Source organism: Falco peregrinus, chromosome Z, assembly GCF_023634155.1.
Source record: "Falco peregrinus isolate bFalPer1 chromosome Z, bFalPer1.pri, whole genome shotgun sequence".
NCBI classification, from domain to species: Eukaryota; Metazoa; Chordata; class Aves; order Falconiformes; family Falconidae; genus Falco; species Falco peregrinus.
The window spans coordinates 83,835,567-83,862,899 of record NC_073739.1 but is presented as its reverse complement, the minus strand read 5'-3'; the positions used below and the strand labels follow the sequence as shown (position 1 = coordinate 83,862,899).

The 27,333-nt window shown below is 45.2% G+C and overlaps 1 protein-coding gene across 1 annotated transcript in view; it reads right to left on the bottom strand.

Moving 5' to 3' along the window:
- Window positions 1-27,333, bottom strand: part of DCC (DCC netrin 1 receptor) — a 558,365-nt gene that overhangs the window by 131,869 nt on the left and 399,163 nt on the right. Inside the window, exons 10-12 of the mRNA XM_055791107.1 lie at window positions 18,795-18,943; window positions 17,465-17,603; window positions 8,098-8,147 (exon numbers count right to left, since the gene is read on the bottom strand). Of these exons, the coding sequence (XP_055647082.1) occupies window positions 8,098-8,147; window positions 17,465-17,603; window positions 18,795-18,943 (338 nt within the window). The remainder of the gene's footprint in view (window positions 1-8,097; window positions 8,148-17,464; window positions 17,604-18,794; window positions 18,944-27,333) is intronic.

Below are 27,333 nucleotides of genomic sequence, written 5' to 3'. Positions count from 1 at the left end.
GAGAATTTACAACCAGACGGGCTGCACTGACGTTAGGTACAACTGCACGAGCACTTGAAACAGCAGCCTTCAGTCCCTTACCACACTGTGCAAAAGTTTAGGGGAAAAAAATACCCAACCATGGTTCAAATTAAAGTTTTTGTGGTTTGGGAAAATCACAGAGTTATTTTTTGTGCTACTGCAAAACTTATTTTTCACTTGTAATCTAGAAGCGTATTCTTTGTCACGTATTTTTGGGGTTTTTTTCTAATATTTAGTGCCTTCTGGATAATGTGACTCTTAACTACACCTAATCCATACATGTAAAATAAAAAAGTAGAACCATAAAATACAATATAGAGATACATGTAAAATAAAAAAGTAGAACCATAAAATACAATATAGAGATATTATGCCCTTTTTGTGGATACGGGCTGTATCAAAACAGCTTCCTCCCAGAGTACAGGAAAAGATTCAACAATTACACATGAGGAAGGGTTAAAAGTTACCAAGATAGTACTGGGAACTGTGATGGCTGGGAGGCCAGAGGGCAACACCAGAAGCTGTCAAACTGCTGCTTCAGCATCACCCAGCTGCCTCTGGCTGCCAGGGACAACTGCCTAGAGGCTTGCTAGATGACAATTTTAATATTTTTTTTTTCCTGATCTCAAGCTTCTAGGTAGAGCAGTTACAATCATACCAGGCTGGGTATTTTTGCTGCCATTAAAATTCCTTTGTGATCGGTAAAGTCTGACTTGGAAGCTCTCCATGTCACTCGATTAGAAGGGATATCGGTATTTTAACCTGCTATGCTTCTTTATTTCCAAAGACGCGTAGAAACCATGTTGTCCTGAGCATGGAAAATAAAATCCTGGCATTTAGCCCAGCATCTCCTTCTCCCTGGCTCTGGGGTGGAGGCACCAGGGGGAGGGGTAGCGCAGCACGCACTGTCTGTTCCCCTGCCCATTCCTCCTGACCTTGTCTTTCTCCTTCCCTCATCTTTTTATTGCTTCTCTCAGAGATACCAGCAACATATAGCTCTACTAATCAGTGTCATAGCTCATTAATTTGCTTTATTGCTCTCTGGGTAAACCTCTCATGCTACACTGTTCAGAAGCTACCGAGTCTTTATCATTAAGAAATAAGTGCCCAGAGCTCCTGCTCTGTGTGTTGCCTGGGTGCATTAAGTGGTTTAATAGTATCTCTAAATTTATCTTAAATGGAAAGGTGGCCAGAACATTCATCACCTTGAACAAGGTTTAATCAAATCCCATAACATAATGAATCTGTCCGGTTTTGACACCATAACCTTTGAGACTTCAGACAGACTAGGCAGCGAGGTGTCGGACAGGGACGATAGATTTGGAGTAACACAAAAAGTTATCGTGCTCTTCAGGATAAACTGCTCCTTGCACTGGTGTGATGCGCTTTGAAGTGCACCAATATAATGACTTCTTGATCACCACACATCTTCCAGAAGGATTAATTCAAGGGATATTCACTAAGAGTGAATATTCACCCACAAACAGTTTGGGTCTCCGAAGTGTGTATAATTAAAAGTGAGAATTGGAAGGTATTGATCTACAAGGTTCAGCAAATTTTCTCCTTTTAAAGGTTATGCTCAATGCTTGTTACTATCCTGTCCTATTTGTAATAGATTTAAAGGTTAAAGAGGTCCTTCTCTGTGGTCTTCTCCATAAGCAATATATTTAAAGGTTACGTACATTGTTTCTAGAGGACACACCTCTAAATTGCAGTGACGGTCATTTTGATTTTACTTTTTGGTTCTTCAAAACTACTTATTTGGTATTGATTCCTTTCTGAGGAATCCAATCTCAATCCCAGTTCACAGCTCATCTTTTCCTACAGCCACACCATTTGCCTATATCTGAGAGCTTTGGTCTCCACAGCACTTTACAGACGTTAGCTAATTAAGTAAATCACTACGTTTTTCACACTTTGCAAATCTCATGTGAAAATCCAGCTTAACCACCCTGTCACTGCCTCATCCTTGCATGAAAGGCCAGGCAGAACGTGCACAGGGTTAGCCCAAGTAAGCACCTAAACTTACTAGCCTAGTGCACAGGGTTAGCCCAAGAAGGACTTAAACTTACTAGCTGGCTGCCTTTGCTGCGGAGCTCTCCTGGCTTTTTCATACGTATCGATTCACCATCCCTGCTGGAAGGTGGTTTTGGTGAACAGTACTGAATGGTACCACCAGAAGACCTGTTTCATCGGATTCCATCTTTGCGTCTGTAGTATGGGATAACCCCCTCAACCACCTGTGACACAGCTGCTCAGTCCTGTGCCAAAGCACTGCACGCCCTGCTGCTTGCTTAGGCAGCGATAAACTTCAATGGCAAGGGAAGGGAAAAGTATGGAGTAGAATTAGGGTAGAATAAGAATAGAATAAGAGCTGAATGAGAATTAGAATAGAACAGAATTAGAGAAAGATGAGTGCAAGAATAGAGAAAGACAAGAGCAAGAATAGAGCAAGAATAGAGCAAGACAGGAGCAAGTCAGGAGCAAGTCGGGAGCAAGACGGGAGCAAGACGGGAGCAGACAGGAGCAAGACGGGAGCAAGAACAGAGCAAGAGGAGAATACAATAAGGATCGAATTAGAATAGAATAGTATTAGAACAGATTATATTTTCACTTGGAAGGGACCTCCAACGATCATCTAGCCCAACTGCTTGACCGCTTTAGGGCTGATCGAAAGGTAAAGCACATTATTAGGGGCATTGTCCAGATGCTTCTTGATTACTGACAACCTTTGGGCATCGGCCACCTCTCCAGGAAGAGGTTTGACCACCCTTTTGGTAAAGAAATGCTTCCTCACGTCCAGTCTGAGCATTATAAATAATGCTCATTCAGGGGAAAAAACACCTCCCATGTCAACTAAATGGTTCACATATGATAAAAGATACTCAACAGAATATATTGTACTCACTTCAAGCAGTCTGTCCAGCCTTAAAAGAAACAGTCTCTCTCCATAGTGCTTTATCATAAAGGTCCCAATCCATCCTCATCCTCCAGCGAGCCAGTGGCACTACATGGGGATGATGAACAGCTCTGCAACAATTCCTCCGAAGGTTTAGGATGCATTTAAAGCATATTTTAATGTACATTTAGCAGCAGAGCAATTTTAAGCAGCTGAGCTAAATGCAATCTGACAGAATGGTTGATCTCTTTGGTTGGGCAGGAGCGTATCACTTGCTGTCAGTGCAAAGCAGCCTCCAGATCCAGATGCCGAGCAATGAAAAAAAATATTTGTGCAGTGGCAACATCTGGCTCCTGCATGCCTCATGTCTGTCATGGAGCATTGCAAGGCACGTCTCCTCATGCCTGCATCCTCCTCAACAGCAGAAATCAACGCAGGAACCAAAATGGGGGGGGGGGGGGGGGGGGCGTGAGGAGGAGAAAGGTCATAACATTTTAGTTTGGCAGCTTAAAAATGGTGAAGGCTTTGTGCCACAGACTGTCAAAGAGCTGATAGTTTGGTGACAACTTTAACTTGGAGGCTGCGAAACATCTGCCAGCTGAGTGGCAGACCCATGTGTAGAGGACACAAAACCCCTGACAAAAGGATTGTTTGCTTTAGGTCCCACCAGCTGATCGTCTCTAGCCAGAGACCAGCAAATGGGTTACTGTAAGGTGTCCCATAGGTACTGTAAGGTGTCCCATAGGTGAGCACCTATGAGAGCAGGCAGCTGGATGCCTAATTTCCAAGTGCCTAAAGCCTCTGGGTAAAAAAATTAGAAAAAGGACAGAAACCCAACAGAAAAATATCCGTGTCATTTTAAAAAGTACAGCTAGTGCCAAAGCACCTATCTCCCCTAAAACATTCCGCAGTACTCACCTTAGGCACTGTTCTCCAATACAAAACCTTAAGATGCTCAAATGGAATTAAAAATAGAGTGAGCTGCTGTGCCGCTGACCACAAACTGCCCTTGTCTGGGCTGATCCCAAAGTCAAGCTCAGCCTTACACCAGCCAGCTGCGATGCCCACCAGGCTGGGGCTGGATCAGCTGCTCTGCCCCTGGCAGCGATGCTCCCAGTGCTCCCGATGCTCCTGATGCTCCATGCTCTGCCCCCCAGCAAAGTCACAGCCACGTGTTTAATTCGGTCAGCTCTCCAAAATGCTGGTCCGACGGCAGAAATACCTCACAGCCCCGAGCGGGTCCAAGCTGCCATGAGGAGAAGGTATGTAGCCATGTGTTTAAGTAGTGTGAAATGAAGGGATTAGTTCGGGGTGGAGGTCCTGATACCCACTAGCCTACCCCTTCCAACAGTAAAATATGCTTTCCATGGCTGCAGAGATTCTGCTAGGAATAATTAACCGTGTGAGGCAAAATAAAGGTGAGAGTTTTGCTCAGCAGATGTTAAACAATACAATTGTTCACACTACACAATTCAACAATACAATTATTCGAGTGTCTGTTCAGCAAATGTGGAACTGAAGTCTATGACCGACGGCTGCTACTAGCTTAAGTCACCTTCTCCACTGTCAAATTTAATAAAGCCCCCTGTATTTTATTAACATGAACCAGTGATTAAGGCAACTCCTCCCACAGTTTATTTATAGGCATTTTGCAGATCTCATGAACCACACACACTTTGATTTGTGGTACAATGCCGCAAACATCATGGGGCAGGATGACGGTGACACAAACACACACACTCAAAAGAAATGAGAACCCCCCTCCCAGATTCATTATGTGCCCTTTAACTTTCCCCCGGAGAACGGTACCGGTTACGTTCTCAGGGCCCTACCTACCACTTGAAAAGCTTTAAACCAGGAGCAACCCCATTCCTCTCAGTGGAACTACGTCCTGGGATTACATCACTACTAAATATGGCTAAAAAAATTCTGCTCCTACAGTCAGTTCCAATTGTTTCTTTGCAACCCACTGTATTTTAAAATGGGAAGAAGAAATAGTTACGGTTTTAATTAGAGAAATCTATAGCTATTTATGCACTTTTTGCTAATTAGTAACCACTATTTAAAAAATGACAGAAAGTCAAACTGCACCAATCTTCAAAGCAAGGATGTAAAGAAGTAGACAAATACATAAAAGTGCAGATCTCCTTTTTTTTTTTTAAAAAAAAACAATCCACATTCTGTTTTTAAATATCTAACTCTTGATAATTTAGTTTCGCTTCCATTTGCAGGTCTTACACTTTTTTTGGTTTCCTAAAGGCCTGCTGTAAAACTGCTGCCCTGTTTTCACCTCCTCTGCCCACTAAAATGTGCCAATGGCCGCAGCGTTCCTGCCGGGAGAAGTCACTGATGCAAAACTCCGTTCACCTGTTAAGCCTCGCACGTGTCATTTTCCTTAGGCAGAGCAGGCTATTTTCAAACAAAATAATCAGAACTACAGCTCCTCTTTCTTATTAGCTCATCTCTAATTAAGAGCCCCTGCAAGCCCCCATGTGCTTTGCCAGCTCCTGCTGTTGACCTGCCCCCTTACTTGTCTCCGCTGCTCCCGTGTCGCGTTCACAGCGAAATCTCCTTTAGGACCGTATTTGTGTCACCGTTGTCAATTCTGCCCTGCCTGAGGTCTCCAGTCACAGCACACCATCAATATTTAAGCAATAATCATGATAATAGTAATTCATATCGAGCATCTTCCATTTGCTCGGCCATCTCCGTTGTGTTATGAAATGAATAGATCTGCCACCACCGAAGAAAAATAGCATAAAGAGAGAAATCTTATTAAACTAGAGATAAAATTTTAAACAATCCTGGGAACTGTCAAGGCCAGCCTTCGGGCTCTTCTGTGCACCACTTGGAACCAGTTAGCAAACTAGGACGGTTATTTAGTCATTTGCTTTGATTTAATCAGGTTGTGAATTTTAAGTGTTTAATCAAATTAATTATGTCTGCTGCCAAGACAGAAGAAAAGCAAGAATATGATAAAAAGCAGAGTGCAGAAATACAACATTCTGGGTCATTGCAGTCTTTACAAGAGCGGGAGACTGCAACTCAGCTTTTACCAATAGGAGCAGTTTAGTTGTGCCTCAACCACAAGTGCCACAGGAGTTGCATGGCAAAAGAACGGGCAAAGGTTGGTTGAGGCATGGTCTTTGAAGACGATTCTTCTATTTGAAGAACCTTTTTATTCCTTAAGATTCAGTGAGTCTAGCTCATTTCTCTATTTGTTGTTCCAAACTACCTAGATGTAAATATTTAAATTCTAGACAAGCTTTATCGAGATTTACTGGAATATGTTGGGATCTGTTCTTTCTTGTGCCTGCACTACCTACAGGATCCAGCCCCAGAGAGTCCCAGCTGGCCCCACGTATATTTTTCTCTCCAGTGAAGAACCCCATTTCATACACACCCCCTTAAAATACTTTTTTACACAGTTATTATGTCACACTTGGTACCAGCCTGAGAGCTCAGAATCTGACCCTCAGCCTCATGAGAGGGATGCTTTGGAAGGTCTTGGATCTCCAGCTGCACAGATGTGGTTTGGAGCAGAGGGAAAGGCGGATGCCAGCTGCCCACAGCCACCCTTGTCTCAGGCTACGAGCGATGGAGAAGTCCTCACATCACCACCGGTGTAGTTCGCCAGCACTCACACTTGGTCGCGTAGGGGAGGACTGAGACCCCTTTCTTTTGCCTACCACAAAAGAGCTACGCTGCACAATACAGTTCAGCCAAACGCTCCAACATTTAAATAAAGAAAAAAAACAACCACATTTTCCCAATACAACACTTATTTCTGCAAATTAATAGCCCATCAAATCTTCCAAGACTTCCATCCTGATGACAGTGGAGAGGGGCAAGTCCATCCTCTCTCACCCCATTGGTAAGTACCAATAATGCAATAATACGCCTTGGGGTAGGAGCTTCTGCACACCATCCCATGCAGCTTGTTTTCTCTTTTTCTTCTAAGTACTTTAAATGTAAATGATCACCACAAAAGGTCATAAAACGTGATCAATTGCTCTGTGACATTTTACCTTGAGAATATGGAAGAAAAAGTAAACACAGAGGTTTGGAACAAGATGGGCCAGGACATCAATGCCCTTTGGGCACTATGTGTTAGAGGAATTTAAAAGTAACCGGAGCTGGGTGCATTAGAAAAATAATAATAAAAAAAATAATCAGAATATATGTTTGTGAAAACAAGCAGTAGATGAGAAAGATCAAACCGACAGGTACTCATTGTTCCCAGCATATCAGAGATTCTATAAATGCCTCCTCAACTGCAGTTTATCCTTGCCCGGGAGCTTGGGGCTCCTGCTCCTTGGTAGCTGTGCAAATAGCGATCTCCAAAGTTCATGTCCAAGGGGACATCCTGACAAGACACAACAGTTGTTTTTTTCTGCCTGCCATTAACGCTTTAAGGTGTGAGCTTTTCCACATCCCAATGAGCCTATCATTGAAATCAGCTACAGAATAAAAGCTTGCGTAGTCCCAGTAAATCGAAGGAATTAATACAAATCAATAAAATAAAAATAAAAATAAAACCTTTTTCAAACTGTATTCAGAAACAGCACTCAACAAGTAATAAGCATAATTAACACCTATTCCATACAAGATTATGTTATGAAATAATATCAAACCACTTCATCAGTGATACAGAAACGCTGGACTTTTTTTAAGGAGGAAAGTACCCCATTGATAAGAAAGATACAGCACCTTTACCAAAACAAAGATATTTGTTGGAATAAGCAAGACGCCAGCAGACTTACCTGCACACGATGCATATAACCAGCCAAAGAAAAAGTATTTCTTTCCCACACGACCCCTTCCCCAGGAACAGCTCTGCTGCTCGTTATTCCTCAGGTGATTCCCTTTAATCAAAGTGCACTTACATTTACTAGGGGTGTTAGTCTGCAATCAGGGAATGGGTTCTGCTCGTTCGCCTACATTTAAGTGATATTACTGTTGCTGAAGCCTCTCTGGAAAAATCACTGCTTCTCTCAGAAACATTTTTTGGGTGTTTTAGTTCTTATTTTACCATTATCACCCAGACCAGCGAAGGGAACCTCCTGCAAAGGGCAGACTGGGTCTCTTTGTGTAGGCAAAAGCTACACCGAGTAGAAACAGCTACAGAAATACTCGCAGTCGTAGGCTGTGAGGTGCTGAGCATGTGGCAGACTTACCCTGGAGTTCACCACTTCCAAGGAGACATTCCGAGGCATCGCACTGGGCACTGAAAGGGAAGAAAAGCACCAAGAAATGGAAAAAAAAATGACCATTAGTGTCTAAGACAAAAGAGGTTACATCAAATATTTCTCTCGGAAAGAAAAAGAGCGCAGATTTTACACCTAGTTTATAATCTGATCACAACTGTGCAAGCTAATCCAGGTGGCACTTCAGAGGCCCCCCAGGGAGAGGAAAAACAAATGCATCTGTTCATTTCTTCCCATTTTTGATAGACCTATTAATAAGTCCTTCAAACAGCCAGTCAGCAGGCCCCCTGCAGTGACACCAACTACTTGAATTCAGTTATTTGTTATAAACTTGTTCAGAAATAAACAAGAACATGCTACAATTTCTCTGGCTTTTTTTTTGTTTTGTTTTTTCTCCCACTAAAGTGTATTTCAGAACCTATATAACATACAGACAGAGGGGGTTATTCCTCTCTCAGTAGCACCAGTGCACCTCTTTTTACAAGGATGCCGGAGAGGGAAACAGAACTGAACATCTGGGTTTAGATATTATTTAAAAAGACAGTGCTTTACACTAAGGCTTTGCTTGTTGTTGTATGTAATATAATCCATACCTGGTTTTATACAACCAATCCTGATAAATAGACTTTAATACCGAAAGGGGACTAACAGCTATCAACACATGGTCTTGCAAAGATGCCCCATGAGGCATTAATGAGAGGGTTTGGCACCCACAGCTTTAAATACAATAAGTTGTTCTGACACAGGGGTTTTCTTCCACCTTAAAAGTTTCCTTAATCTTACGCTCTCCCTAGCTATAGCCGTAGGAAAATCCTGTCTGGCGCGGGCGCTCAGCATCTGCATGGTTGGACAGACCGTTAGCAACTATTTATTGACAACTTTCTGCCTGTTTTCCACTCCACGCCTGTGTATTTCTTTCCAACACGCTTGTGCGACAACAGTTCAAATGTATAGCCCTCCGGCTGATGGCAAATATTACTTCAACCGTTGCGGAACCGAGAGTTTTAAAAATAAGTCGGTGCCGCTTCAACTGCCTGATACAAACCTGAAGCTTTATCTTCATTTTCAGAGAAATAATGCCTGCCTGCTCACCTGAGCTACTAACAGTTGAAAAGCAGAGACGTAGGTTTTGCTTACAGAAAGGTGGCCCTGAATTTGTAAAGAGCGAGCTGGAAAAGGATCATTGCAAGTAGCCGACTGAAGAATAGTTTGCAATGTGATGTATTAGGGAAAATGAGAGAAAATGATTTTTTGGGCGTATAAGGATGAATATATCAAGTCGAAGAAGAGTCGTTTAACACATTTTGATATGATATTAACAAGAGCACTAGGGCAAAATCATGCTCATTGCAGCTGTCCACACATTCGGTTTGATTCAGCAAAGATCTACAAGAATTATCTGAGACCTGAAATACCCTAGAGATCAAATACATTAATTTTATTTAAACAAGCGTACTGTTAAGAAGCGCTAGGATTTTTATCTCTTGTTATTTGCAGGAGGAAGGACTTCTGGCCATAGGGAATAATGTAATACGCAAGGAACCCTCCTGCAGCAGGACCCCGGCATGCCTTTCTGTGCACCTCCTTCAGCCTTCACCCCAAATTGCTGCGGGACATACACCACCAAGCAGGATGTATACAGAAGTATTTCTGTCAATCACTTATTCTTGCCAAAACTTTCACCAGAATGAACTGGTGAAATTGTATGTACAGTATAGAGGTGGATATCTCCCCTCTTCCAGTGTAAAGCCACTCCCCGTTGCCCTGTCACTACAGGTCCTGGTACAAAGCCCCTCTCCAGCTTTCCTGGTGGCCCCTTGAGGTGCTGGAAGGTCTCCCTGGAGTCTTCTCCTCTCCAGGCTGAATCACCCCAGCTCTCCCAGCCTGTCCTCAGGGTGGGGACGATTGGTGCAGACCAGCTGCACATCACACTCTGGAAGAAGCAGCTCCATACACGATGAGGAGTCATCTCTGACCTTAACATCTATGAACCTTAAATCACGCAACAGGCACTAATATGTCATTCAAGGAAAGGACTGTAGCAAGTCGTGCAAATGATGCTTTTCCCCGAATATTTTAAGCAGCCCTGGCCAGACAGGTACTCTGCTGGAAGCTGTCTAGTCACGTCTCTATTCAATGAACAAATCCCCAAAGTGCAACACTCGGTAGCATCCTCAGCGCACAATGCTATTTAAGGATTTAGGTCAGTCAGAGCTAAGTCATTTGTCAGTGCTAATAAGAAAATAGTATTTTAAACAGAGGCTACAAACCAGCAAAAGTAACAATAGCTAACCAGGAGGGACATGCTGGCAGCACAGTCCCATGTTAATACTGTCGTCTTTCATGAAAGCTCTGTGGATCATAAAAAGGAAAAAAAAAAAAAAAGAAAGGGCGGGGAGGGGGGGAGGGGGGTGGAGGGCTGGAGGGGGCCGGAAATAGAAAAAATACGTGTTTGAATCACAATCGTCTGAAAACTCAAGATTGCTTGGACCCAGAGGTGCAGCCAAACAAGCAGCAAGGAACACAGAAATTCTTCCTCCCTTTAGGGATCTCAACCCACAGAGATTCACTGCTGGAGAAAGTCCAGGGTAAGCACCAGCCCCAGGTCCTAAAAGCAGCAACCACATCTCTGGACCATTTCAAATTGAACCGTGGCAAGATAAGCAAAGATACACATTCAAGGAATATAGAAAACCAACTTGACATCATGCATTTTAACCACCCAGCCCTGCCTGTCCATCAGAGCAGATGGTCCAGGCTGGGGGACACGAGCATCCCCGGCTGCAGGACCCCCATCCCCTCCTCAGCTCCATCCCGACCTGCCAGTGCTCCCCACCCAAAGCATCGTCTCCCAAAGCTGGGTCTCCGATAGCTCTCCAGATCAGCAGCTTTAGAAACCAGGTGGTATCTCTAGTACAGGGACTACTCTTTATTTTTTTCCATGCTGCCCATACCAGCACAAAGTCAGTTTACTGGTATGGCAGCAGCATCACCTGGAACATCTCATCTCCCTCATACGGACCAGATGACACTGCTCACAATCACATTTTTCACTTGGAAAAATACCAGACAGAAAACTCTCTCTGTGGTATACTTGGTATTGCAAAGAGTAAGAAAAGAGAGATTTTGGGAGGTTTCAGAATTAGCCAGATCTGGCAAATGCCGCTATCTTCCAGAAAAGCCTGTTAGCACTGGAGAATATTTGCCCTTGTTTGAAAGCAAAGCAGAACTGCTCAGGGCCCGCGATTCTCAAAAGTGATTCCTCCTTTCTCTCTCCTCTTTCCTGGGCAGTGAAGGCTCATTGCAACACTTTAATCACTGCCAGCTTCAACATCTCCTTCTCATTACTGACTCCTAAGTTTTGTCGCTACTACATATTAGTCCCCTATCAGAGAAATTTCTCTTCATGGTTTTTTTTTTTGTTTGTTTTACTATTTGTTTCTTTTTCTCTTATTTTGATCATTTATCTTTCTCTTATTTTGATTATTTCTCCCTCCCTTATTTTGATTATTTCTCTCTCGCAAACGCTTGTCAGCTAGCCCAGTTCTGTTGCAGACATGACCGTAACTGATGCGTTCCTCCCCTTTTTTTCCAGATCTTCAATCAAAACAAAGAAATCCAGACCTGAGCCAGCATCGAACCCAAGCGCTCCCACAGCAATACTGGGTGCCTTTATTCCTTGCTCACTGTCCAGGCAAGAAGACATTTTGCATTACCCAACCAGACACCCTGACTCAGTATCTGGGAGTTGCAGAACATCCAGAGTGCTCCCCTGGCAAACCCACCTCCAGTTTTCTATCTTGCTCAAATAAAGAAATTGGATGCACCTGGTAAAACTTGATTTTGGTTTATTATTCACAGCGGAATTATACCACTCGAAATTAGAGCAGAACTTGTTTCACCTAGCATTAGCTGTGCAGTAAGCAACGAACAGAGACAGATGCATCCAGGGATAACTCGGCACCTTTGTCTCAGCACCAGGTGACTCGGTGGTGGAAGAAGCCTCAGATATACTGGAGAAGCCTTGCTGCAGGTTGGACCAGGTCTAAAGGCAGGGGAGATGAGCCAAACTGTGGCAGACTTACTGATGGGATGAAGGTTCATACGGCAAGAAACTCACATTTGCAGGGTATTTTTGGTTGGGGTATTTTTTTTTTTTTTTTTTTTTATAGACTCACAGAATGGGTTGGGTTGGAAGGGACCTTCATGTCCCTCTAGTTCAACCCCCTGCCAGGAGCAGGGACAGCTTCAATGGGATTAGGTTGCTCAGGGCACTGTCCACACTAACCTTGGATGTTCCCAGGGATGGGGCATCGGGCACCTCTCTGTGCCACCTGTGCCAGTGCCTCACCACCCTCACAGTAAAGAATTTCTTCCTTCTCTTGAGTCCGAATTTCACCTCTTTTAGTCTAAACCCATTCCTCCTTGCCCCATCGCTAAAGGCCCTAGAAAAAACTCTTTCCCTGTCTTTCTTCTAAGCCCCCTTTAGGTGCTGGGCGGTGCTTGAAGGTCTCCCCAGAGCCTTCTCTTCTCCAGGCTGGACAACCCCAACTCTCCCAGCAGAGGAGCTCCCATCACTGACAATCCCCCGTGGCCTCCTCTGGCCCCGCTCCAGCAGGTCCATGTCCCCCCTGTGCTGAGGACCCCCGAGCTGGACGCAGCGCTGCAGGGGGGTCTCACCAGAGCGGGGCAGAGGGGCAGAGCCCTCTCCCTTGACTGGCGGCCACGTGCCCGGGATGCAGCCCAGGGCACGGGGGGCTTTCTGGGCTGCAAGCGCACATCGCTGGGTCAAATCCAGCTTCTCATCCACCAGCACCCCCAAGTCCTTCTCCATCTGGTGAAATTAGAACTTCTCTCAGTTTCTATCTGGTGACATTGAAAAAATAATATATTTTTAGTTGCCCATCAGCTGAAGCCATGTCCTTTGTGGTTTTGCTGGCTGGCTGTCCTTTAGTTGTAGAGCAGAATGGTCCAGAACGAATGAGACAGCTGAGCAAGACCCCTGAGCACCTCGCTGCAGCGACCTGGGAGGCAACGACCCTAGGGGCAAGAGGGACAGGTCCCCAGCTCAATAAATGCCAAAACAAGTACGCTGGGTCACCGAGCCTTGCACCAACTCCAGCCATCAAACCTTCCAAAGGACATTTCGATACCACCTGCACCTTTTCCCAGAAGGTTTTGGGGTTGACACACCAAAAATCTTTTGGGAAATTCCTGTGGAGTTCTTACAGAGAAGAGGAGGAGGAGGGAAACAGCCCAGAATTCTTCCAAACAAATAAAGATGAACTGGACTGCTACCGACATCCGAAAAACTTCACACGCTGTCCCCTGTGCCCATCGGAACATCAGTCTTCAGTTAGTACTTCAAAAAAAACCCAACGCATTCCTATTATAGCCATGGATAGAAATTATATTTAAATCGAGTATTTGGGAAGCACGAAGTCATATTGTCTGCCAATTGCTGGGATTAAATGTATTTGATAAATTCATGAGCATGATAGCTCAAAGCATTTCTGAAATGGCACGCAGCTTGGCCAAAATGCTATCTGAGCTGTATTTTAAACTGAAAATTAAGCATTAAAGATACAGTATGTTCCTTGATCTGGTGCATGCTGTCAGGGGTCCACAGCAGCTGGAGATGCCACACTAAAACCCTTTGATTGGGGTGCATTTCTCAGACTATAGATTACGTCTCAGAGTTTCATGGAAAATTTCTGCCCTGCAGGAACTAATAGCACAGGCTTTTTTTTTTTTTTTTTTGCTTTTTGCTTTTTTTTTTTTTTAATGCAACTACATACCCTGTTGTACCCTATACAGCAAAGGATTGGCGTGGAAAAAATAACCTGTTCACGCACATGCACAGTCTGAAGAGGAAGGAAGACCTAAAAAGGCACCTGTCATTTTTACACAAAGGAAGGGAAGGCAGAGCGATATTCAGGAGTTTTTCCTCCCATTTTTGATGTTTGCTTCTGCTCCCAACCAGCTTTCAGCAAAGCAGCATGGGAGTTGCTGCCCTTTGAGAGCATCCCAGCTCCTTGCCCAGGGGCTGCCCTCTGGGTTTGGCTCCCCATGTGACGATAAACCACCAGAAACCTCCACGGACTGAGATGCGAAAACAACACGAAGCAAAGACTGAAGGGAGCTGGTCAGGACAGGCAAGGTGCTCTTTGTCATGGCTCTGTCTGGTGGCAAAAGTCCCGGGCAGGAGCGGAGAACGGTGACCAGCTCCTGCCCCTCCAACAGCAGCAGTCTCAGAATGATGAGGCTGCTAATTCTAAATTGAAGCTGGAGGATGGGTTGCAATACAAAAGGCACAGCGGGGCAGCCTGGAGAGCTGCTCTCCTCCCTGGGGATGCTGAGGGATGCAGGACTAAAACCTGCCCAAACCCCAGATGTGGTGTATATGGGCAACTAAAGGCTTTCTCCTTCCTTCATCTCTCACCTAATAAAGCAGGACAGATTAAATGTCTTTGTCCCTCCTCCACGTTGGCTGTTAGCTCACCCATGAAGGAGTGATTTCTTGCTGGTTTGCTGGTTTATTGCACATCCTTCTAGCAGAAGGGACCTTAACCCCGGGCAAGGTCTCTGCGTGGTCCCATAAAAGAAGAAATTGCAGCAAGTTCTGGTGCCCTGCAGACTTGCTCTCTCCGCACCCTCCTCTCCTTCTCGGGACAGCCAGGACCACCACCACCTTGGCCAAAGCCTGGCTCTCTCACTGTGACCCTTTGATGCTCTTTTTTTGTCCAGGAGACCAAAGTGGTTTCAGGCAGAGCCAGAATTAACCAAGATGACAACAAGGTATCCTTAAAGGGATTTTCTTCTTTTACACCTGCTCCAAAAAGACCAGGCTGGGAGAGCTGCAGCCAGCCGACTTCTTTGCACAACAGACTTCTGCTTAAATAAAGAAGAAAAAATAAATACTGTCTTTTTCCACGTTCCTGAAACAAGGCCACCTGTGCACACTCCTGTTTTCTGGAATAGTCTCATGCAAACCTTCTCGTTAGCAGTGATTTTCGTTCACAGAGAGGTGAAGTGTTTGAAACACTTGCAGAGGATAATTTTCAGGCTCATGAATAACAATCTCTCCCTTTCTCACTTATGGTGGTGACATTTAAAACCAAAGTGGAGTACAGGGCCGCAGTTCTACACTTCACAGTGTGAATTAAATCTACATACATTATGCAAAATATTCATTTTCACTTGTTTTCCTTTTGTTTTTATAATTATAAGTGTGAAGTAATTTATTCTGCCAAGATCCCGCCTGTATTACAGGGGAAAAATTAATTTGCTGGGTAGACATAAGCAGCACTCGAAAAAAAATATTGCAGAGGTGTCAAACGTACAATAACAGCGCCAACTGAGCTGTGGGTCTTGCTGATGGATCCCACTGAAGATACAGCCCAGAATAACACAGATTAAACAAGCAATGAGGTTCACCAGCTCCCTCGCTTGGGGTTCCGCACACCTCCCCCCCCCCCCCCCCCAATTTCATTCTTCACGGGGTCTATTTACAGGCTCTCCTCCAGCACCCTGCAGCAATGAGCTTATTTCTTTTGGAATTAAACTTAGGGCAGGATGGCTCAGCCTTTTTAAAATGAAAGCACTGCTCCTCCTGACCCCACAGCCTCACTGCTCAGCTGAAGCCCCCCCCTCCTTTCAGACCACGCTTCCTCCACCGGTGCTGGTGGGCAAGGAGATGTGGGGGACCTGCAGAGCCCAGGGTGATTCAGAGTGGCAGCTGGGAGTGGGTGGAGGTGACACAGGAGTATCCCTTGCCCAGGGGATGTCACCAACCCATGCGTGACCCAGGGACACCTGCAAAAGTGTTCCGCAGTGATGAACCCCTAAACAAATACCAGAACTTCTCCAGGGAATGATACATCACCACTCCCCGCCCCCCGCTGCTTTTCTCCAGGACCTGTATAGATCCTACTAATGCTGCCCAGAAATTGGTATTTTCACATGACCAGGTGCAGCATTCAGAAGCAACTGGGTCACCAGAGAGAAAATTGCCATTCCCACCCCCATACAACAACAACCTCAGCCCTTTTGTGTAGAACTGTCAACTTTGGAATAAAATTAGATAAACACAGGCATATATATATATACACACACACACACACACATATATATATCCCTATATTAATGAAGGGATAACTCTCAGTCATGGTCACCCAGGCTCTCCATTCAATTTTTTTTTTTCCCTAGAATCAATCTGGAGCACGGAAAGGAACAGCATCAAAATTTTTATGTGATGGAGGTGTGGGCCATGTGCTGTTTCCAAATGTGCTTGTTAGCACAGGTTATCTGCCACACAAGTTTAACAAACCCAGCTGAGGCCCACGGCAACATAATCCTTGCCTATTCCCTGATTTTATACTCCCATGTAAAAGTAAGTGGTTTTTATTTTTTTCCCAGGAAAGTGATCTATAATGATGTAAACCCTGGCCAGGGCCACCCAAACTCCCATACCTTGCTTTATCAGCATGAATGGAAAAAAGAAGTTGTCCAAATTTCTATCAGAAGGAAAATTAGCTGTTTATAAATCCCACTTTAAGAGTTTATTCGCCACCTCTTACATCCATTTAAACAAAACGTTGGGATGAAAAAAAACCCTCTGGCTGTGGGGCTCAGAAGGAGCTGGCACATCCCTGAAGCCTCTGGAGTCTGGCTAAGGGCTGGCTTCTGCCTGACGAACTCTCACCAACCCTGCTGAAAATTTTTTTCCTTCATTTTCACGGCTTTTACACTTTTGTAGCCCAAATGACTCCCACAAAGTTATTCTTGTTTTAACCAGGTGTGGGGCTCAGGCTCAGTGCCTCCAAGAAGAGTCAAGCGGGCTCAGATGCAAAGAAGTGCTTTCTGAATGCAAACTAAAATTCAATTTCTCTCCCAAAGCCTGCAAGCCACGGGAGCATGGCACCAGCTCGGGGAAGGATGCTGGGGCAGCTGCTGTGATGAGCGGAGATTGAAGCCCTGGCACCTTTGCTACCCCTGTGTTTAAAGCACAAGGAGAAATGCTCCTGCCATAAAGTTGTGCCTGTTGAAAAGCTGAAAGGCTACACCTGTGCCCAAGTTAAAGAGAAAATAGAGAAGACGACTGTCCTCATCGCTAGACACAGGAATAACGAACCGAACCAATTATCCTTGGAGATGAACACAGCTCAGAGGGTACCGCTGCAGGCACGTAGCAAACCCCTCATTTCAACCTCGCATGTTCAACAACCTCCTCGCTTCACTGCTCTTCTGAAATACGGTGACAGAAGGAAAAAAGCCTGATGATTGCCCCCCATAGACACTACCTGCCCACCCTGGTCCCCCCTCTGTCCCTGCTCACCATCCGAAAGCGTGGTGACTGTCACATCCTCAGTGGAGACGCCAGGGCCATAGCGGTTGTAGGCGAGGAAGCGCAGGGTGTACTTGGTGAACTTCTTCAGCCCCTCCAGGCGGTACGACAGCCCGTCCACCTCGACGTTCTAAAACACAGAGACGATAAAGCGAGGGGAAATGTGACCAGCCAGCGGCACGGCTGCACCGGGGGATGAGCGGATTAGAGGCGAGCTTTTCGCTCTTTGACGAGGAGAGCTAAATCCTTATTTAAGTTGATAGAAAAGGCAATTTGTAACAGAGTGCCTTGTTACAGCTCGGTTCTTGGCACTCGGTCCCAGCCCTGCCCACGGTGTCAGGATGGAGGTGATTTCAGCGCCTAAGAGTAGTGATGGAGTTACTTAGGGCACAGGAGCAAAGGTGGGTCTTTTTCTGGTTAAGCCAGTTGCTGCCACTCCACAGGTACGTGACGGGGAAAGAAGAAAATAAAGGCAAATAGCCAAAGGGGAACTTGGGAGAAAAGGAGGAAGCAAAATAAAGCCAGCACAGAAAAAACGGGGACGGCATAAAACATCCCACAAGACTAGTGAAGCACCTGCCCAATGCCTGTGGTTATCACGTGCTATTCGGTCAGAAAAAAAAAGACAAAACATTTTCTTTCCTGCCCTGTGCTTAGGCAAAAACCTACTCAGGCGGTACCCTACCTGCAGAGCTCACCTCCGCCGCGACTACTACACTCCTATCAAATCCCGGTTAACAAACAGCTGGTGGGAAGCCCCTGAGCAGTTTGCAACCCGCAGAAAGCAAAGTTGTTTGTTTGCCACTCGAAAGCCCGTGCTCCTGGCAGAGTCAGGAATGCAATGAATTGCACAGCATCAACACCTATTTTTACTATAAGCATCTGTCAGTCTGGAGAGAAAACGCATCATTTCTAGCCTGGATCCGTATTACTTTACTCTCCTACTTGAAAGAAGTTAAAAAAAGGCAACTAAAAATAGATAGTGTACAAAGATCCCGTGTACAAACAGCTGTTAATGTTTCTGCACAATGCAAAGGGGCAGCCTAAAAGGGCTTTCCATGCTCTTTGGCATCATTCTGGAATTTCAGCGTGAAGCTGAGGAATGGTTGCTATAGAGCAGGCTGCCTCTTCTACCCCCAGAACCCATTTTATACTGTTGGAAATCTATTTTACTTGAGCTGCTTCTTTTATCGCTGGCCTGTGCAACGTTTGCTACCTAACCTGGAGGATTCATCTGTAAAACCTCTCACCCTGAGCCCTTACAGTGCTCTGAAGACCTGCAGATGCACTGGGTACCTCCTTTTCACCTGTCATCACTCACCTGCTCTTTCCCAGTCGCTGTCTCTGTACAGAAGAGCCTGTAGCCTTGAATGGGGCCGTTTGCATACACCGGGGGATCCCAGGAGACGAGAATCGAGGTAGGTGAGGTAGACACAGCCCGCAGGTTTTCCACTGGCCCGGGAACTTGCACTGCACGGAGAGGAAAGGATGGTGTGAAAAGTCCATTCCCGCATCGCCCACCACTGCATTCCAACCCAGCCAGGACACAGATCCCCACAGCTCCGGGGGGATGCCTATACCATACACCTCCGACTCCAGAACAAAACCACAACAGGGATGACCAACCCATGGAAAATACACGGCGGAAAGACTGTTGCAGATTTAGCACCATAAGTACATGATATACTGAAAAGGGTTGCTCCATCTAGGCTGCATCCCTGCACCTTTGGCTCAGAGGGTGGACTCCATCTCAAAATTGAATTTCTGGGGAACAGCACAAATACCCAATGCACGCAACCGACGTGTTTACATAATGGTAGCAGGAAATCGGAGACATGCCAATCCGCTCACCCCAGCTGGAGCAAAAGGCTGCCATTTGAAAAACCCACAGGCAAACACCAGAAAACCAGAAAACCACCAGAAAAACAAACAAACAAAAAATCACACAGAAAAACACAGTGAACACACCACCCGACACAACCCAAGTTATCTGACAGCCCACGAACCGTGAGCCCAAAGCTGCTTTCCAGCGAGGCACCGCTTCGTTGTGCGTCTTTCTCTCCCAGCTCTGCGTATGCCAGCTTGACGCTATTAAATTATTAAATGGATTTGGTGCACTGCAGCAGGCTTTGGTTACTTTTAGCAAGCAATTAGTCTTCCAAATCCCTGTTAGCTTCTGCTTATTTTGCACGTGTACCTGTTTCTGCTATCTGTTTAGACTCCTCTGTGCATTGCTCCGTTTTAGCCGCCCGAGGAACCACGGAGGACACCTGAGATGAAGCATTAAGGGCAGTCCTTGGCACACTCAAACAACCAAGGGAGCCCACAGAAGCCGGGCTCCAGGCTGGTAGCCCCTCAATTTAGCAGAGGCATGAGACTGCTCCAGCAAAGCCAACCTGGGAGCACGGAGTAAGGCGATGGGTTGGGGCAGGAGATGTCATACAGCTCTTCACGTACAGCCCTGGGGTCTGGGCTGATCTGGGAGCTGACCTGCTTTGGGCAGGGGCTGGACCAGAAACCTCTCATCACCTGCAAACCCTAACTTGCCCTTAAAAGTTACACCTCCCTGGTGTAAGCTCCAATATTCATTATGTAGTTGGTGATATTCATTCCATAATATTCATTACGGAAACTGCAGGACTGTAACAAACCCATCTTTGAAACCAAACAACAATACAAGTGTTAAAATATTCCATCCTTGAAACTCTAAGCTGGTTTGATTAGTTCTGAGAATACAGAGGTTTGCAATAGGTTTAGCCTGAAGTAGGGATCATTTGAAATGCAAAATTTAGATTGCCTTGACAGCGGATCATGCGGTGGGTGAAGCAGTACACAACTCCTCCTCAAATGGCAACACAAAACAATCCCTTATCATTGGTAAGGAAGCCATAAGAAGTCACTTTTTGTTATCCAGGCTGTATCTTCAAGTGCTCTAATTTCACCCCGGAATGCACCTTATCATGCATCAACTACATCACCCTTTCAGATGTCAGCTGAAATCACTTCCTAAAATGAAAGAGCTAAAAAAGCTTAATAAACTCCAATGACTACCAGCAGTCTTTCCCCAGAAGATCTCCCTGCACGTCTCCACTGGACCTAAACCCAGTGACACCCAATGCTGGGAGCTTATCTGTGCCTTCATCTTGAACTCGAGCAAAACTGGAGGGAAAAAAAAAAGAATAACTGCGGGAAAAATGTAAAGGTCGAGCAGAAGGTTATTTCTGAAGATCTTCAACACCAAATCGTAGCTTTTTACTTTGAATAGGGAGTGTGCTGTGGCATAAAACAAACTCACAAGCTATTGTGCAACTGGCAGATAACAGAATTACAGCTCCTACAACAGGCTTTCCACAAAGTTACATCCCCATTACCAGCCGGTTTCACGCTAACAGCTCCCTTTTGTAAACCGGTACGTGCGTGGCAAGCAGCGATAGCTCAGGACCGCCTGACCCTGCGCTGCCCGGATCCGTCCCTCACCCGCATTTATATATTTTATGTATTTTTATTTCCTTGGCCCAGCTTTCCCATTCATTCCGTTTCAGTTCGTCTGACAAGCATTCTAATGTGCTTAAGGCCTCCGTATTTTCAGCACACGCAAAGCATTTCATAATCTCTCCTGATCCCTTTTGTCAAATAATCATCTCGTGAAAATTGGCATTAAGTTTTAAATCTTTCCCTAAATTCTTCTTTTTCTAAATAGCACAGAGGCCCTAGATCTGCTTTACATTCCATTAAAACAACACATTAAATCATGTTTCTTCTGGAGTCAGCCTTTTACAACAAACAGCCTCCTTGCTTGAAGAAAAAAGGATAAAGGAACGAGGGCAGGCAGACGACTGATGCATTTTCTTTTACCATGGGCTCCACGTTAATGCTGCGATATATTCCGAGAATCACTGCTCCTCTGAGAACACCCTTCTGCTCCCACAAAGAGCTTGGTTCAGTGCCTCAGCCCGCTTCATCAACACAAGCCACTGCAACTGCTGGCACAGTTTGCTGCTGCCCTCACAGCTGCCAGGTCTGGGGCGATGTGGTGGCATGAGCCCTATTCAGCAGCAGCAAAAGCAATCAGGCCCAAAGTCGGAAATGCTCGAACGCTTTGATTTCTTCCTTCCTCTGCTGGTTTTAGAAGGATGCAGTCAGTGCCCTTCTGCTACTGCTGACGGGAGCTGTCAGGGTGGTGGATCTCCCAGTACCGGCTGGAGAGCTGCATCCAGGGCTGTACGGGGACAATGCGCCTCGGGCCGCCCCAGAAGTGGTAGTTACCATGGGTGCCTGATATATACCTTGATTTTAGGTATATATTACCGTTTATAGATCCACATTACGTATCTATTGGGTATATATCAATATTACTATAGATCTACATTAGGTATCTATTGGTTATATATCAAAATTACTATAGATCTACATTAGGTATCTATTGGGTATACATTATTATTACTATAGATCTACATTAGGCATCTATTTGATATATATTATTATTACTATAGATCTACATTACGTATCTATTGGGTATACATCAATATTACTATAGATCTACATTACATTATCTGTTGGGTATATATATTATTACTATAGATCTACATTAGGTATCTATTGGGTATATATTATTATTATTACTATAGATCTACATTGTATCTATTTGGTATATATTAATATTACTATAGATCTATATTAGTTATCTATTGGGTATATATTATTATTACTATAGATCTATATTAGGCATCTATTTGGCATATATTATATATTACTATAGATCTATATTAGGTATTTATTGTGTATATATTACTGTAGATCTAGATTAGGTATCTATTTGGTATATACTAATATTACTATAGATCTCTGTTAGATATCTATTGGGTATCTATTACTATTACTATAGATCTCTATTAGGTATCTACGGTGTATATATTATTATTATTATAGATCTATATTAGGTATCTATTGGGTTTCTATTACTATTACTATAGATCTGTATTAGGTATCTATTGGGTGTATATATTATTATTTTATATATATCTATGTATGATGTATTATTGCAGAGATAACTACCTGTGTTCCTAACATACTCACTGCAGAGCAGTACTGGCGTGTTTCTAATCCCAGCAAAGAGGGCTGTCCTCCACGTAAATGGTTATGTCTTGCTTTTCATCTTCCAGCAGTTCTCAAACCTTACGGACTACAGGCTATTTTGGGAGCTGAGCACCTGCCAGCGGTCCATACAAACCCAAAGAGGTCACATGCAGGTGGGAGTAGAGAAAGGGCCTCCAGAGAATGTCCGTAACTCATTCCCTCTCTCCATCTTACAAAGCAGGGCTGCACGTCCATGTCCTGACCTGGCTGCTGATGCACCACACACAAGGGCAAGCCGGGAGCCCCTGGCAGGAGGAATGATGCTCAGATCTATCCCTCTGTAGTACGAGCTGAGTCGATGAAGCTTGACATTGGGGTCAGCAGACCACAGCTTCAAGTGGGCAACAGCTGCTGGGAAGACCCAGCCACTTGTAGGGTCTGAGGGCTTGAAGACCTCTAGTAACCCTGAAAAGCTGGATTTGTTGTAGGAGCATGAAGGGCAGGCAGCTCTGTGTGCCGGCGAAAGCATCTCCTTACTGAGAGACTCCAGTATTGACCACGCTCATTTTTAGTTGCATAAAACAAGAGCTCCATGTAGTCAACTGCTCCTCCAAACCTGCAGAAAAACAATTCCTACACTCACCAGCCCTCACTGCTCTTGCACAGAGAGTTCCTCTTTGCTAGCGTTCAGTTCAACTGCTGATAGTAAGAGCTAATAAGATACAAGCAAGATCCAAGTGCCTGAAATAGGAATGTAGGCGAAAATCGCTCAGCAACTGCCTAAACGTGCTAAATCTCTTTCTCAAACTTGACATTTTTCCAGCTTTCTGAAGCTCTGCCTTCTGCACCTCAGGCCACCCTGCCTGTGCCAGTGGGAAACTGGCTCAATGCCGAAGCCCTGCTGGAGACCAGGGAGAGGAGCACCTCAACTCCCTGAGCACAGCTCTGGCACCCAGAGAGTTGTTACCCCAAGACTGCTGCTTTAAGCTCCATCTCAAGCCACTGACCTTCCCTCCGAGCTATTGACGGGCTCCAGCCTTGAGCTCTAAGGTGCAGCGATGCAGAAAGATGCACAGCAGCCTTTGGACAAGAAAGCAGAGTCCTCAAGACCATCTAGAATCCGAATGCCTGCATATGAGGTGAAAGGATCATGGTCCTGCTTGTTTTCTCTCTCCTCCTGGTCCCAGGGGTCTCGACGTTGGCTGTCCATAGTCCAAACCAACCTCCAGCCTAACAGCCACGACGCTCCTGCACCCAGTGCGCCGTTCAAGGCGTTCACGCTCTGAATCCTTTCAGGTAGAACAGAGCATGAAACCTTTGCGTTCAACCTTCCCAGGAGAGAGCACGTTCCACCAAGTACGTACCACCATGCTTTTAGAAGGAACACAACCCCACTTAGTCCAACTCAACATTTGTAAAGGCATACGCCTGTTAATTCTGAGCGAGGCTTCCCTGCTCTCCCGCTCCGTGTTGGGCTAGCCATCTCCATCATGAAAGCTGCTCCTTAAAAACATTTTTCTTAGTGATTCATTCTTCTCTATAATGAGAGGCAATTATTAAAATGTTCTTGTTATTACATTTCTCTTTCCGTTTAAGCAGCTGGTTCTGTGCTGATCTGCACTGAAAACATTTCAAACATAAAACATATATGAAGCCACTTGCAGTTATTGATAATAGAATGCATGCTTTGATTGCACCTTTGATATTCCCCCTCCCCCCCTCCTTTCTCTGTAGTTAACAGCTCTAACGATATTTCATTAAAATATGGTTCCATCCTGCACAGAAAAATGCAACTTCAGAGAGCCTGCAGACAGTGTAATTATTAACACAGGGAAACCTGCTTCTCTGGGCTGGACACGCTCTGGAGATGTGACAGTTGTCTGGCAGGACTGCCCTGGACACCTCCAGTGCTATCCACAAAAGCCGGTGTTGGAATCAGCTTTTGGAAGTTGCTGTCATTTATATTTTCACCGAGTCTTCTGGTTTTCATTGCTTTGCCCTTTAACTCTTCATGCGGTGCCCAGCTGTGCCCCAGAGATGGATGCGTGAGTCTAATATTCTTTGATTTGTTAAGGAACATGGGACCAGGGATGGTACCCAGAAAGTGATGCGATGGAGGTGGCTCAGCTCCAAACTCTGCAGCGAAGGGGAAGTGCCTCATGGGAGCTGACTTTACCAGAGGAGGTCTGGGAATGCAGCTTTCTCCACCCTCCTGATGTGGAAGGACTGAGGCTCTGCGGGAGGACGGGGAGCTCAGGGCACCCGTGCATCGTCAGACACCCTGAATGTGTCACAGTGCCACAATACAAATGCTAGAAAGTTTGGACCAAGAGGCAGGTGGGAGTATGGTGGTATCTTTTGGTAACCAGTGATGGGACGTGTGGGAATGGCTCAAAGCTGCACCAGGGCAGGTTCAGACTGGATTGAGGAAGCATTTCTTCACCGAAAGGGTGGTCAAATCCTAGAACAAGCTTCCTGGAGAGGTGCTCAACACCCAGAGCTTGTCAGTGATCAAGAAGTCTTTGGACAATGCCCCTCAGAACATGCTTTAATTTTTGGTCAGCCCTGAAGCGGTCAGGCAGTTGGGCCAGATGATTGTTGGAGGTCCCTTCCAACTGAAATAGTCTATTTTAATTACGGCCAAATAAATCCTTGGCCAGAAATGGGTAAAACAGTGGCCAGCAGAAGCATCTCAACACCTGTATGGGCACTTCATTAATAACGAAACTTCATAAAAGTTACAAATATAAAATATATATGTGAACATAATATAATAGTTTATATACATGATATCAGATAATAAAGTACCTTCAGCACCCAGCATTTTCACTCCCCTGCTTACTTTGCCTGACTTCCAAACATTTCAGCATGGATCCACAGTGCACGGTTCTCAGAACTGAGCTGTTTGTAACCAACCTGTTAGCCCTGCTACTAAACCCTGAAAGAGAACCACATTTTAATTGGTTTCCTACTATTATTTTTACCCAGTAGTGAGGGGCTATATTTGCGGCAGGAAAGCCACAAGACTGCGGATGGAGAAAGAGGTAGTCTACTGTAACGGTTTGTACAGGGGAGAAAATCTCTCTGCGCATCCAAATGTATTAGGATTTCACTGGTGTCGATAAGCAATCTGAAAGCAAATAAGAGATGCAAACATCAACACTAAAAGAACATCACCAGCGTAGAAAGAGGGAATAGGCTGCAGTCAATGAGATGAATTCATTTCGAAAACAAGCTTTTGTTACAAAACCCATCTGCTTCTGGGTGCCTACGCATGTCCTGCATTTGTTTGCAGATGAAAAATGGAAGGAAAACCTTACTGAATGGCAGGACATTTACAACGGCTGGAGGCTCCACTATGCACTTAGGCGAAATGATAGCATCCGCAGAACTAAAAAGCAACTCTTAGTGACTTCAGTAGGGACAGGAATTCAACCTTTCATTTTGAGAAAGAGTGCACAGAAAGACAGGTTACAGCAATCCCGGCTCTGGCTCAGACTTCCAGAGGGAGCTTGGATAAATAATTTAATGCTTTTATGCTTCAATTTCCTTCCCATAAAATGGCATAATAATATATCTCCTACCCATTCTTTATCTTACCTGCTTCTGTTGCAAGATTTCTGGGATAGGAAGAAAGGTCCAAATAAAACAAGGATGAATGCACATCAAACGAAACTGAGACAGAATTTCAATTCCTACCTGCAAAGCTATCTTAGAAACGCTCGGCGGCAGCCCATTTTAGAGAACATCCTCCCTTTGACCCTCTCCCAGTGCTGTGCTGGTGCTCCCACACAGGACCAGAGCGGCTACAGCTGAGCACCTCGTACCCTGCTAACCCTGCTAAGGCAGGACTGGTAATGGCAGCAACCAGGACCCTGATGGGAGTTGAGCAGTATGCTTAAGCAAACACCTCTGTGACAAAGTGATGGGCTTGGACATCCCACAGAGACAACCAATCCAGAAAGGGCCAATGGACCTACCTGAATTGTTGGCACTTGCCAAGTTTAGCAGGCTGCAGTGCATCCCTTGCTCAGCTGCAGAGGTTTGAGAGTCCGTCTTCTCTCTCAGGCCTAGTCCCTCCATTACTTTATGTGGATTCCATTACTTACTGGAAATCACCACACAAATTCCATGTGGATTCCATTACTTACTGGAAATCACCACACAAATTCCATGTGGATTCCATTACTTACTGGAAATCACAGCACAAACGGCATCGATTGTAATTTAGGTCTCTAGACGTGGCTGCCCTACAGATCAAACCCATCTCCCTATAGGTATAGCTTTGTTTCCGACTCAAAAGTTTCAGACGAGCTTTGTACTGCTGTTCTGTAAAATTGGGTGGCGTTGGCTCCGCTGGAAGCACTGAGCAGGTCTCCTCCCAGTGCCCAAACCGGGTTCGGTGAGGTTTATTTTAGTTCCAGTTCATTACCAGTGTCCTAATAGCCATTGTTTTAGGAAAGCTGTAGGGAGACAAACACATCCCACAGCTCAGTGGAGGTTTTTGGCTGAATCTCACCAGTGCTCTCGTCCAGAGGGACAGTGGGCAGTGCCAAAGCCAAGTGCCAGCCCTGGCTGATGACACGCTGCCCTGCGTCACACTGGTGTTAGTGGGAAGGATGGTCACGCTGCTCGAGCCCTGCAGCACCAAAACGCTCCCTTAGGGATTCAGGGATGAAGGAAACGGAACCCACCTATTCCATAGGCTAAGGTGACATCTTCATTGCTGGCCGCTGCCTCTCTGTGCCCACCCGTACCCCTGAACTGCCAACCTCTCTGCACGC